General features: G+C 35.9%; 1 protein-coding gene across 1 annotated transcript in view; it reads left to right on the forward strand.

The window, feature by feature from the left end:
- LOC100920499 (pancreatic lipase-related protein 2) overlaps positions 1 to 5,804 on the forward strand; it is a 28,662-nt gene extending 22,858 nt beyond the window's left edge. The window contains exons 10-13 of the mRNA XM_003755349.2: positions 192 to 321; positions 609 to 720; positions 2,199 to 2,366; positions 5,686 to 5,804. Coding sequence (XP_003755397.1) covers positions 192 to 321; positions 609 to 720; positions 2,199 to 2,366; positions 5,686 to 5,749 — 474 coding nt within the window. The 3' untranslated portion in view covers positions 5,750 to 5,804. The remainder of the gene's footprint in view (positions 1 to 191; positions 322 to 608; positions 721 to 2,198; positions 2,367 to 5,685) is intronic.
- Positions 5,805 to 15,189: the final 9,385 nt, after the last annotated feature.

Here is a 15,189-nt window from a genome sequence, read left to right on the forward strand (position 1 = left end):
CCTAAAGCCTTCTTTGCTTTTGTATCTCATCTATAAAAATGAGGATGATATTACTTGAACTATTTATTTCATGGGATGGTTGTTAGGAAAACAACCCCCACATAGAGCAAGTAATTACCAAATATTCAAATAAATGACTTCAACATATTACATTTCATAGACAAATTAATTAATTTCTTTTTACTGAGCAGGATGCGTGTTTTCCCTGTCCAGCAGAAGGCTGCCCAAGGATGGGTCACTATGCTGACCAGTTTAAGGGAAAAACAAATGCATTGGGGCAAACATTTTTCCTGAACACTGGAGAGAAGGCTAACTTTACTCGTGAGTTTCCTTTTTGTTTACTATGTCACTTTTTATAATCCTCGCAAGTAAACTTAATTTTTTCCAACTCATCCTTTTTTATTAGCTTAACTTTACCCTGGTGATATTATTGAAAGGTAATGAAATGAAGTAGTTCATCATTATGATCCAATTGTTATAGGTCTTTTCCTAATGGATCAATAGAAAATCCATCCATACATAAATATCTATTGACTCATGGGTCAGAGCCCTATATAACTCAAGAAGTATTCTTTTCAACATCTTAAATGTGATTTTCTTTTGGGCAGGTTGGAGATACAGAGTATCAGTCACACTCTCCGGGGGAAAAAAATTGAGTGGGTATATCAGGATTGCTATGTATGGAAATAATGGTGTTTCAAAACAATATGATATTTTCAAGTAAGTTGAATATTCAAGTAAAATAGTCTTTTTTCTTATACATTATTAAGTCATTCTTTTCCAATCTTTTATAAACTGAGGCCCAGAATGGTTAAGTACTTTGCATAGTAGAAATGTTCTTGAAAGATTATATATAAATTAATTTTTAAACAATTTAAAAGTTAGTACCATTCAATTTCAGAGAGGGAAGATGTCATCTGGTCCAAACCCACCTTGTCTTAAAAATAAAGAAACAATGCAAAAAAGAGATGATTGTAGATAATTAGAATCAGAAGGGTAGAGCCACTAACAGTGAGAATCTACAGGAATCTTTCAGGTATTAACTTCAGATTGGTCTTGAGTACTTCTTCCCTGGGAGTCTTCCATACTTTTTGTTCCCTGAATAGTTGTGATTCAACTCTTTGAAGTCTTCTAGAAGGTGGAAAATCTTTGACTCAATCTCAGTCACATCTACACATCTTTACTCCCACCTTCCACTTCACCAACTGTACTAATTCTCCAACTGTCTTCCCACCTCTATTTTCCAGCCCCACTGAATTTGCAATGATTTGATTTGGTTTGATTTAATAATACCTATAAGAAAAGAAATTGTGGCTTCATCTTGTATAGAGTTTCTCACACAAGCATTGTTGAAATTATTTTAAAATGTTTTAAAAAATTATTTAAAAATGTTTAATATGTTGTCATTTATTTGAATATTCAGTAATTGACTGCTCTATGTGGGGTTGTTTTCCTAACAACCATCCCATGAAATAAATAGTACAATTTTTAAAAGTTTAAAATGTTACAAAAATATTTCAATACAAAATTCAAATTGAATTTCAATTCTTTCCTTTGTAATTTTCTGCATTATGTATTTAAAAGATTTTTTTTTCTGAAAAAGGGACCATAAGTTTTACCAGATTATTAATGAGATTCATGATAAAAAGTATTTAAAGAATCCATATTCTAGTCCAATCCTTTCTTTTTAAAGATTAAGAAAACAAAATTTGTTAAAGAGAAAAGATTTTTCCAGTATACAGTAGGGAAGTCTTAGAGTTAATTCTTTTAGAATTAATACCTTATAATTTACTTATTTTGTAACTTCCGATATAGGAATATTGGATTTTTCTTAAACTGGAGCATTCATGTATTATAAGCAAAAAATCTATATTTTTATTCAATTTACATTTTTACTTTTGAATGAAGTCAACATTCTACTTTGAAAAAAATTTCTGGTCAACTTCGGTGACATCCAAATGACGAGAGAGAGAGAGAGAGAGAGAGAGAGAGGATAAAGTAGCTTTCCACCATTTCCCAAGCTGTGTTGTAAGAGAATATGCTTTTGGTGTTTTAAAATCATCCAAAACATACCCAAGACCAATCTATAAATACTGTAGAGTTAGCCATTTCTTGTGAGTTTGGGAAGGAAATGGATTTCCAGTTTTCCTAATTTCATAGTTCCTTAACATGATCTTTCCTTGCTTCTCCACTTTAAGGGGATCTCTGAGACCAGGTGCGAGACATAAGAAGGAGATTGATGTTGACATCAATGTGGGGAAAGTGGAACAGGTGAAATTCCTTTGGTACAACAATGTGATCAACCTCTTCCGGCCCAAATTAGGTGCTTCAAAGGTCACAGTGCAAACTGGTGAAGATGGAACAGAGTATGTACATTCTGGATACAATAATGATTATTATTTAAGTTATATTTTTAATTTAAAATTTTATTAAGTTTATTAAATTAAATATCTAAATTATACTATGTTTTTCTTCTCAAAAACTTGTGAGGTAGATAATACAATAATTTTTGGACCTATTTTATAGATGAGGGAGCTAAGATCCAGAGAGTCTAACTTATTTGCTCAGCCAGTCAATAAATGACAACCAGGATTCAAATTCATGACTCTCCCAACTCAAAGTTTACTCCTTGAGCAAATATATTTGTCTGTTTTTCTGCTTTTTTTGAAAACCAAATGACAATTCATTTAGACCATAAGCTGTTAGTTAAAAGCAAGAAGTAGCAACTTCAAAAAAGAGCAGTCTTGAGCTAGACCAGAGTGAATTATCACCTGATAAATGCTATGGAAAATTTCTAGGAAGCACCACTGGAAAGGCGGTGACACCAATTCCAAGGATCATTATATGATTATTCAATATTTAAATATATTTGATGGAAAGACATGAAGGATCATAGCATTTGAGAATGAGATGAATCAGGCGCCTGGCCCTGAATGATAAAATCCTTCCTCTGGGAAACACCAATCCTCTTTCAATTGATTTTAGAAAGAAATAGCAGGTGAGGGGAAAATAAAGGGAACATAAAGTCCTGAAAAGGCAAAATAATTAATTATTCTCATTGAAGAGGAAGGGCCCAATGAATTCATCTAATCTGATTCTTTCACTTTTTTAGATAGGTAAACTGAGTTCTAGAGAAGTTCTAGAGAAGAACTTTAATTAGAATAGAATTTTTCAGGTGTTCTGACTCCATATCTTCCTTAAGCAGATCTATGTTGATTGATTTTGGTGCTCAATTATAGCATCATTTATCAATTATTAGGCTAATTTTTATGACCTTGATCAATGTCAGTGCAAGTAGTAGGAAGGAGATATCTATGACAAAACCTGACTAATGGTAAATAACTGGAGGTCTGATGTTGGAGAAAGTTTGAATTATAGATTGCCTTGTTTTGGGGAAAGATGTGTCTCATCCTATAATAGAAGCTGGGTGGAAACTCCACTAATGCTCATTGGCTACTTGTGTAGAATTAAGTATAAGAGAGTTGCCTGGGATATTAAGAGGTTTAAGGCTTTGCTCACTGTCCTACTTCTAGGATATGTCAATGGTAGGAAAAGAATCCATCTCTTCAGCACTCCAATGCTAGCCTGTTATCCACAATGACCGTGAACTCCTCTCAGAATTCAATGAATCAATCAATAAGCATTTACGAAGTATTCTCCCTGAGCCAGGTTCTGGACTGAATACTGGAAATATAGAGGGAGGAATAAAAAAAGACCTGGTCCCATCTGTATACATATGGCCAATGCAGGGATTTTTTTTTTTTTTTTTTTTTTTTTTTTTTTTTTTTTTTGCTTAACTAAGCATATTTGATGTGAGGATTTGTTTTTCTCTTACTCTTTTTGGGCAACAGGGGTAAGGGAAGTGGGAGAAAAAAACAATGCTTGTTCATTTTTTTAAATTTAATTTAAACAAGAATATATAGGAAGTGAATGCAGAATGATTTGGGGAGGGAAACACTAACAACTGGATCAGGGTAGAGGACAGGAAGCTCAAAAAAAGCTTTACATAAAAGTCAGTTATTGATCCAGGCTTTGAAGGAAATCAAGGATTCCAAGAATCAGATGTAAGGAGGGAGTACATTCCAGGCATGAAAGATTACAAATACAAAGGCATGGAAGTGGGAGATTGTCATGAAAGATTATATTAAAGAAAATATTAATTGGAAACTAATGTATATACAAACTTACTTGAAAATGAAGTGTCCATAAAGAAACAATATCCATTCTCAGTGGGCCTATATTATATTATGCGAAAAAGAATTTTAAAGAATAGTTCATCAGTTTACAATGACCTTCACATGGGGATCAATTACTACCAATTGGTCAATTCAGCCCACTTTGGTCTAACTCAGTATTGTATCCGACACCAAAATCTACTTCCTGGGGCTTTAACATCAATCCAGTAGAGGAAAAACAACAACAATAGATAGACAGTAAGCATCAGAGCCAAGTTCAAATTTTACATCTGATACATAATAGGCTGTGCGACTCTGCACAACTCATGTATTCTGGGTTAGAGGAATTAATCATGTGGTCAGTCCATAACTCTCCCTAGTGGAACTCAAAGCAAATTCAAATGCTATTGGGAAATATTTAACAACATAGATATATTGTTTAATTTTGTCTGACTCTTCATGGGCCCATTTGGGGTTTTCTTGGCAAATACTGGAAAGAATTTCCTTCTCAGCTTTTTTTATAGATGTGGAAATTGAGACGAACAGGGTTAAGTGACTTGGCTAGGGTGACACAGCTAATATGTAGCTAAGGTCATATTTGAACTCAGGAAGATGAAATTTCCTGATTCCATACTGGTACTCTATTCACTGTAGCTGCTCCAACAAAATAGATAAGATACAATAAAACACAGATAATGTTATATTTAAAACTAAGTCAATTTGCAGCCTGTAGGCATCATTATATAAAAAAACAATTCGACAACTCTGTTCTGGTCTCTAAGACCATAAATTACAAAGAATGGGGGAGACCTGCATTGGTGGAAGGAGTTTCTTCATAAAGGAGAAATTTATTCCAGCGAATCCTTATTCCAGTGAAATCACAGATCTAGGCGCACTCCCTAACTTTCTAGGATAGACAACTACTAATAAGACTGGACTTAAAAAATGAAGTAGGAAGTTTTTTTTTTTCCTTCTTCAGTAATTGATTAGGGAAATGAAAATTGAACAAACATCTGCAATTTCCAATAGTGTCAGTTGTCTGAACTCCTGGAAAGAGTTTCCATAAAAAGAGTTGTTTCTATCATTGAAATTATATGTCTGCACTCTTTCCCCCAAAGTGGGAAGGATTAGGAAGACTTAGGTGTGAGTTAATACAGACTTCAAAATGAATGGGATATGGATTGATGGAGTTTTATAATATATTACTTATTACATATATGTATATATGTGAGAAAAAAATATATATATATAATATGGTTCTAGCCTCAGAAAGTACCTTAGAGACCATACAATTCAATCATCTATAGGAGGGCTCAGGATTTGCCCAAAAGCTCTTAGTGGGGTTTGAACTGAGGTCTTTTGACTGCCCAATAGCACCCAACTTTCTACATATACAAAACACAAATGAGCCAAATCACATGACCAAGGCTGACCAGCCCAATAAATGAAATCATCTGGAGTCTCACCTGAAATATGTCACCTATTGATATTTTTATTTTTACCTCCACAGGTATCATTTCTGTAGTAATGATACTGTTCGGGAAGATGTTCTGCAAACACTCTCTTCTTGCTAGAAATAAATCCTGGCAGTCTTGCTGTGACTTTGTTGTGATAAAATTGTAAAATGCACCCTCTTGTTTTGTGTAATATTGATGTCTAGCCTCCCACCATGTTCTGTTTATTACCCTGACTGGAAGCTTTCTGGGGGTAACAGTTCATTTAAACTCTGTTGTCTCCCCTAGTGATTTGTGGACAAAAGGTATCTACTAAATGTTTAATGTATGAAGAAAGAAATGAATTAATTCATTTTCTTTGTATATACTTGCTATCTTATCTGGGCACATGTTGTAGAATATAAGTTTCATGACAGCACAAAGTGTCTCACTTATGTCTTTGTATCTCTTGCGCCTAGCACCATGACTGGTACCCACAGTATGTGCTTAATACATTCTGGTTGAACTGAATTGATCAAAACTTTGTACTGGTGATATCTAATACTATTCAAAACTCTTTTTGAGGACTGTCCTCGTGTACTGGCTGAATTTCCACAGGTGACAACATGCTGCCTTATGCTAAAAAATGGCTTTATCAGATCCAAAAGAAACATGCATAAAACATACAAAAAAAATAACAAGAGATGGACACTAATGAAACATGCCGGAAACACACCCAGCTGTACAGAATTAATCATCTTAAATTTTAAATGAACTTTTCTGGCAATGAATGTTGTCAGAAATATCCATATGCAGCATCAATTAAGAGGCTTTTTTCATAATGCAATATGGACAGTGATGGGAAAACAATAACATAGCTGTAGCAGGAAGAAATGCAACAAAAGAAGACAGTCAGTGACCACAATAGATCCCAGAATCTTTCTTAAACCATTAGGAATTGAGGCTCGTTAAGGATTGTATAGTACTAAATGGAAGAATAATAACCTACAATTTAGAGGAAGGGGGCAAAGACAGTTCATTGGGGAAATTACTCTCAGTGTCTACTTGCTCATTGGCAAAATAAATAGAGGTTTTAGCACTGCCTATGACCTCACCCAGATCTTCAGAGCACCTTGTTTCAAACCATAGTGATTTAAGAAACATTTTCTGACAACCTGAGTCTGTTTCTGACACAAACCTAGCTGCTGGACCACTGATTGAAGATTTGATGTAATGCTGGAAGATGAGTTATAATATAATGGGAATGTGGGGCTGGGTGGGGTGAGGTGACTTGCTAACTCCTAAGGAATTCAGATGAAATTAAATCATACGTATTTAAAACTGGGGCATGAACATGTAAGCAGTAAGTAAGAAGTAAATTGAGATAAATGCTTTACAAACTTTAAGAGGGGTCCTCAAACTTTTTAAATAGGGGGCCAGTTCACTATCCCTCAGACTGTTGGAGGGCCAAGACTATAGTAAAAACAAAAACTTTGTTTTGTGGGCCTTTAAATAAAGAAACTTCATAGCCCTGGGTGAGGGGGATAAACATCCTCAGCTGCTGCATCTGGCCTGCAGGCAGTAGTTTGAGGACCCCTGCTTTAAAACATTCCATCAACTTGAGGTTTGTCGTCATTATCATAATTATTAATATTCATATTTGTATTATTTTAACATCAAAATCAGACTTTGGCCCCCAAACAGAGCAGAGGCTGGGTTATTCCTTTCCAGAGGCCATTGAGACTAAATGTTTGCCCAGACCCCCACCTACCCAATGAGATGTCATAAGCCATGGCTGCTAAGGCCATTGTTTCCAGAGTGATTCAATGATTCCCCAGCAATTTTGACCTGGCCTCTTCCCAAATTCAAGAACAATCCTCATTTTGTCATTTGAACTATGGAAGGGCAGCATTGTCCTTTCACCAATGAACACCCACTGAGTAAATGGGTTGCTTCCACAGAGGGGTTATCATAGGGGAGGGGTACCAGGGAAGGCAGGGGTATTCAGCACTCCAAGGCAAAGCATGAATGGTCTCATTTGGTAGTTACCTTGAATGGAAAAGAACAGAAAAAACGCTGAAGTTAATTATGCGATGTGAAAGCTCAAGTTGATCTGGTCACATGAGGATAGGAATAAATGTGTGAACACAACATATGTGCTTGTTCCCCAATAAGTCAGTTTTACAAGAGGTTTGGCAATTGTCAATGCTGTAAAGTTACCCATACATATAACCTGTAAATAAAAGGCTATTAAATAAAAAAAATAATAATTCAGTTTTAAATATTTTTTAAAGCTTATCTCCATACAAGTATTATTATCCTCTTTTACAAATGAATAAACTGAAATTCATAAAGGAGGGTGATTTGGTTAGTAAGCAGAGGAAATGGTCTTCTGGTTCCAAGTATACATTTCATACCAGTCTTTATATTTGAAATAGAAGTCAATTGTATACTGTGGCTCATTTTCATTTCTTTCATTCATTTTATTCATTAGAAAACTGATTTATGCTTTTGCCCTGATTCAGACCCTAATTTTAATAATGTTCACCTAAAACTTGATTTTATTATTCAAGGGTTCGTGATTTTATCTCAGTAGGAACTTGGTTCTCTCTGCTATTTAGTAGGCAGTATTAGGAAACTGTTTTAATCAAAAGTTTTTCCTGTCCTTGCCACAGCTCTGAAGGATGAAGGACAGGTACAATTTCTATCACAAAGCAAGGAATCTGCCATCTTAAAGAAACGAGGGCAATTGCATGAGTTTGCATAACTTGGCATTTTTATGTGGTTGGGAAGGATATATAACCCCAGAATCCTCCAGGGGGAGGTAGTAACCTGCTGATGAGGCTACTGGGTCTGAATTGTGAAGTCCAGAAGGGGCTAGTTTTCCAAAATGCGACAACACTTTTGTGTTGGAATTCACACTCCATTTTTTTTTTCTGGGGTAGATCCTAGGGAGCCTGAGGCAGAGCTTCTTTCCTACTTTATCTGTATCCATCTGCATAGATGGTCTGTCTTCTAGAGGATGGTTGGAATTCTTTCACCTCACTTCTTTCTCTTAGAATCTTTTGTTTACCCCCAAATTCTATTCAAGAGGCACCTTCTTCATCCATCCTTTCCTGATCTTTTAAACTGTTAGTATACTCAGACCTCCTTCCTCCACAAATTTATCTTTGGTTTGTTTTACAAAATTTTCTATACTTTATGTAGATGTTTTCTCCCACAATAGAAAGCAAGCTTCTTCAGTACAAGAAATGTTTCATTTTTGCATTTACATCCCCAGCACGAGGTGTGGAGTCTGTCTGGCATTCAGTAAGTGCTTAATAAATGCTTCTTGATTGTTTGTCTGTATCCAAGTGTCCTGAATCCAATAGAATGGCCCTGGAGTCTGAGGACCTGCTTTTAAAAATACCTATTTGACCTTGAGCAAGGTTTAACCTTCCTAGATCTCAGTTTACTCAACTGTAAAATAAAAGGGCTCAATGGGCCCTGAGGCTCTTTTTAGTTCAGCTCTATGATCTCTAGGAAGTCAGCCTCTCTTTCCCCCAAACAGAATTTCTTATGCTAGGGGATTTTTTTTTTTTTTTGGTTGTTGGGATTTGTTTTGTTTTCCTGTGCAGAGTATTGATTGGCACTGAGCCCTCAGGTTCCTTGTGTTTGTCTCACCTGGTACCCTCATAACCAAAGCAGCAGCATCTGACAGGCAGACAGGTTGTTGTGGTGGTCCTTGTTTGCTAAATGAAGATTTAGACCAGCCCAGATGTGAACTGAACCTTTCTCCTTAGCCTCATTAGTACCAGCTGCTGGAGCCAACTGTGATAACAATGATTTGGACAGCTGTATTTATGAGTATTATCCTTCACCGTGGTCACCTCAGCAAGCCTCATAATTTCAGCAACTATCCCACTGAATCAAGATGTTAAAATTAATAATAGAAAATAAAAATCCACTTCTAATAAATAGAATATAGAATAGTCTTTACCTTGTCTTGGGAACCTCTAAAGGAAGTGGGGGGGGGGGGAGGGTGAACAAATGAATGCTTTACAAAATGATTTCAGAAAAATGGGATGTTAAATGAACAACAAATGACTTTCCCTTTTACTCGCTTTTAATGCTAATGGTACTATTTATTCTTGACCTTCAGAAAGAGGAGAGTTTTTAAATGACAACATAAAAAGACTTCTTGTTTGGAACCGCAAGCTACTTTAGCCCGCATATGATTACTTATAAGTATAGCATGTGTGCATATCATTCATTGCAGCTCTCCATTTAAAGCTAATTGGTATATATTTCAGTTGACATATATTGTTCTCTTGCATATGCATCAAATTCCTTAACAATGTCTCTGACAAAAGCATAGTGTTGGGGATATATAAATTATGTTGGCTACCATATAATCAGTGTTATCTATTAGAATGCTATTTGGGACAAATCATGTTCAAAACATATATTGAAATGATTTTCCTGCTATTTTAATATCAGGCCACTTGTCACAAACCTTTGATTGAATTTTAAACACTTGAACGTTCTATTTCTATGACATGTCTGAAGTGGGGTCTGCGCGATTTCAAAAGCTCAGTTTATAAAACAAACTCAAATTTCTCAATGCATCTTATTTCAGATAATAGAAAGTAAATTTTCTAAAGCTCTTCTTACTAAGAGCATAATGCAATGACAAATGCTCAATGTTCTTGTCTAATTATTATTCATTACCTTTTGTAGTGAATTAGGTTGACTTTAATGCAAGAAACATTTGTTATTTTTGAGTTATGTCCAATTCTTCATGGCCCCATTTGGGGTTTTCTTGGCAAAGAGACTGGAATGACTTACCATGACGTTTCTCCAGCTTATTTTATAGGCAAGGAAACTGAGGCAAACAGTGTTAAGTGACTTAATCAGTTAAGTAAGTGTCTGAGGACAGATTTGAACACAGGAAGATTCTGATTCCAGGCCTGCTAATCTATCCACTGAGCCACTGAGCTGCCCCCCAGGGAACATTATTTGAGACTTTTTTTAATCTTCATTCTAGTATTGTTTTAAAAGGGTTTTGTCCCCTTTCTAGTATGAGATAATTAGTTTCCATTCCTTAGCTGTTAAAGACTATTCCTGTTAAAATGGTTTGGAGAACACCAGTGCTATTTTAAACAAGTTAACTATGATACCTCTAAGTTTTTATTATGGTATATATGATCACCCTTTTCCTGAAAATATAACTTTCTAAATGCATCACCAGGAGAAAATTTAGAAAATTCTTGTTGTCTTCATTCTGTGGTTTCTTATCCTTCTGAATCTTTAACTTGCATACCTTTTCAGTGTTACTTAAATTACCCAATCCAATATGTATAGAATTAGCACTCTTGAGTTACCTAGTCTAGACACAGATACACAGGACTGAGCCCCAGAGTTAGCCATTACAAAGCCACAGAATACCGGCTGTCCCCAAGTGACATGGCTGGAGTAGCACAACTCCCACACCTGGAGCCATGAACCATCTGGGAATCTGGGTAATCCAACACAGAGAGACACACACAGAATGGAGACCTTGAATCCAAGATTTCTACCCTAATTATGCAAAGACACAGAACCAAGAGGCAAACATAGCTAATTAGGTTTAGAAATTTGGGACCAGGATTATGTTGGAATCACCTTGTGCTGGTTAATGGGAGTGAAATTTCCAGTATGAATATTTATGCCTCAGAAATAAACGCTATAAACCAAGGCTTGATTTATTGTTTTAATGATTGTTTAGACTTAAAGTGTTGTAAATGTAAATAATACAAATTAAACTTATATGTATCATTTACTTTGGTGGGGCCAAAAGCCAGTTGTTAAAAACTAACCAGCAAAATCTTCACTAGGACTCCAAGTTTCCCAAAAGGTAGGTGAATATAATGTTTTATAGTAAAAACAGCACTAGATTTGGATCAGTAGATATGTTTAATTTCTAGCTTTTCCTTGTATAATATGGGAGCTCTAAATAAGTCAATTCATATCTCTGGGTCTCCATTTCTTGTCACTAGCATGAAAATTGTATTGAACAAAACTGAAGGTTCTTTCTAGCTTAAATACCATGACATGACATGACATGACATGTTGCATACAAGACTGGTACCTTCTTGAGGGTAAGGGAGAAAGAGCTTGGAATCAAAGCCCCTGAGAGAGGGGAGAAGATTCAAGGGTCACAACTGCTTCTTGGTTCTGATGCTCAGATCTGCATCTACAATTTACTCCATGGGAATAATGAAGTTTTATTATATATTAGACAACAAACCTCCCTTCCATCTTCCTTTGTCCCTTACTTTTAAGCCTCCTAATATTTAGTGCATTGTTTGACACTATTAAATGACTTGCCCAGCCATAAAGAAAAGATTAGTGGCCGAACTCAACAAATGTTGGGGAAAATGTTTACTATATCCCTGAAAAGTTTCTTTTTACCATGAGAGAAACTCATACCTTGTCTGATGTGCTAGCTAGTGGTTAGCTATTCTGGATAATTCTTTTTCTAACCTTCCTTTGGCTTTTGCAGAGTGATAATTTCCAATAATTACAAACTCTACCCTAGGAGCTTTCATCTGAATGAGACTCTTAGCTTAAATGTCAATGGACTGTAACCAATCATTTTATGGGAAATACTTTGAGATAGTGAGGAAAAGATAAAACCTTTGAGACCAGAGGACTTGGGTTCAAATCCTACCTCTTACACATCCTGCTATCAATGAGATGTTGGCAAATAATCTAACCTTTCTAGCCATCAGTTTCTTTATTCTAGATCTATGAACTTCCTACAACTTCCCCCCAAAGGGGCCATGTTGCCATTGTTTCAAGACCTTCCATTTAAATGGTATCTACTACTTCTTAATACAACCCATTCTAATTTAATAGCTCAAATTGCAAAGAAGTTTTTCATTACACAAAAACTATAAATTTATATCTCAAACCCTGAACCATTTCAGATCACTCTCCTCTTTCAATAACTTAACTCTTCTCTTCCTAGAACTTCCAATTTCCTAATGAATTTGGGTCTCAAATGAGGTATTTGTGCATCACTTTGAACAGTGATTTGCATATGAAACATATCTGGACCCATTCAGTTTACCTGAGCTCCCTGAACTGGGTAGTTTATTTGACCTTATCTGCCTTAGTCTCTTTATCTGTAAAATGGTGGGATGAAATAATATGGACCTCTTTCAATTTCTAATTCTCTGTAACTCTATAAATCTCCTTTCTTATCTTGTGTTGATTCACCATGATAATCTAATTCAATATATCAAGTGAAATTCAGATGTCATGGATGTTTTATGCTGCCATCTTGAATAAAAGCACTCTAATACTAACAAGATCTATTTGGGGAAGGCATACTCTCAGCATCATTGCCCAGGAGCTGTGTGGTATAATGGAAAGGACAATGGACTATGAAGTGAAGCTCTAGTCCTAAAACTACCATCAGTTATGTTGACCTCAATAAATCACAACTTTCCTATGTCTAAGTTTTTCATCTATGACATGATATATCTATGGGGATCCACTGCCAGGACTTAACTGGGGGATTGGATGTGAAGTAAAGAAGAACAAGATGAGTTGGTCAGTGCTGAAGGCAAATAAATTCATTCATTTAGGAAATGCCTTGTGAATTAACTGGAAACACCCAACGGAAAACTTGAAGGGGTGATAGGGGCAATAAGAAAAAGAGGGAGGCTCTAAGCACCCTTCAAACTAGGGCATCAACAGAATTACCAAACCAGAGAAGCCTTCTTACCTTTTACAATGGGACCTACACTGAAATTTCCAAAGAAGATTAGGGAAGGTGAGAGAAGAGATACAACCAGGAATGTTCTTAGAGAGCCCCAGGTAAGATGGTCTTCAAGTCAAAGCAGGGGGAAGGAAACTAAGAAAGAAGTTACTCCTAAGCTTTAGTGCATTGTTTGACACTATTAAATGACTTGCCCAGTCATAAAGAAAAGATTAGTGGCCAAAGTCTATTGACTGCCAGTCCAATGCCCTTCTCAAAATACCATACTGCTTCCAAAAGAACACTTTAATATCCTTAGAAAACAAACTATTTGAAGGTCTTTTGCCAGAGATACCAAACCCTGAATATCTGCCCCATCCTGTTATCATTAATAAATCAACACTAATGGATACAAAGAAATAAAGTCAAAGACAATAAATGCAAAGATGGTTTCATGAAAAATTAAAGCTAGATAGGACTTTACACTCTTCTGTTTTACATTTAAAGTCAAGGCAACAAATCAATAATCATTTATTGAATGCCTACTATGTGCCAGGGACTGTGCTAAGCACTGGGATAAAAAAAAAGGTTAAAAACCCCCAACACCATTCCCTGTCCTCAAAGAACTCATAATCTAATAGAATATATAACCTACAAAATATTATGCAGAAGATGATATATAATTATCCCTTCCATATCACAGCTTTCTTCATGGCAGTTCCCATCCATAAGAAATTAAATGGGAATTTGGGGGGAGTTTTGTGGAAGCTACAGATTGCATAGAAAGACCAACAGATGACAAAGAACCAAATACTTAAACCAAAGTTTACAATAAGGTACTGTAAACAACCCATTAAAGAAAAAGAAAAAAAATTCAGACCTTTTCTCTGATATGGAGGGCCAAAGACGTTTTAAGAGGATTTTTCAGATGAAGGGAACACCTTACCTCCAACATAGAGGGGATAACTGTATCCACAAGATAAATTGGAGATAATCTTAGAGGGAAAGAACTAGTTTTAAGAGTGATCTCTGAAAGGCCTCTTACCACAGATAGGGACCTGAAGGAAGCCAAGAGATAGAGATGAAGAGGAAGATCATTTTAGACACAGGGGAGGTTCTTTATGCTCTAACTCCAGCCTTTCTTTCTTTCCAGTCCTGCTGCTCATCAGTCTTCCTTGCATAGTGTTACTGACCAATTCGCCTTTTCCTCATACACAGCAGTCCATCCTCCTTTGCAACAAATCACCTGCAATAACTGAGATGCTCTTCTCCTCATCTCTGCCTCTTAGAATTCCCAGACTCCTTCAGGACTCAGCTCAAGAACTGTTCTATGCAAAATCTTGCCAAACCCCTCTCTAACACTACTGTTGCTGACCTGAGTATCTATTGCATATATTTTCCCTTTCATTTATCTAGGTATGTGTGTCTGCTTCCCACTTGTAGAATATAAAATCCTTGAGAATAAGGCTTTTCATTTTTGCCTTTGCATCTCCTACACCTAGCACAGTACTTGGCAAATAATACTTAATAGGATGAATGAATAAATAAATGAATGAATGTAATCTAATGTGCTTATGACAGATGAGGACATAAAGACATTGAATGAAGAGATGTATAGCCTAGAAACACATAGCAAGTTAACGGCAAAACTGAGACTCAAATCCAAGTCTGCAGATTTCAGACCCAGAACTCCAACTATACCATGAAATTCACCAGCAGCTGGCACTGGGAACTCCATAAACATTCCCTGTCAGTCCCCCCAGCATTATAGATGCACAGGTAATTTTGTCTTATCAGATAATGGAAATGTTTTTAGTGGCAATAATGGGCCCATTACTAATGCAGCTTGTGTTAA

This window comes from Sarcophilus harrisii, chromosome 2 (genome assembly GCF_902635505.1).
Source record: "Sarcophilus harrisii chromosome 2, mSarHar1.11, whole genome shotgun sequence".
Lineage (NCBI taxonomy): Eukaryota > Metazoa > Chordata > Mammalia > Dasyuromorphia > Dasyuridae > Sarcophilus > Sarcophilus harrisii.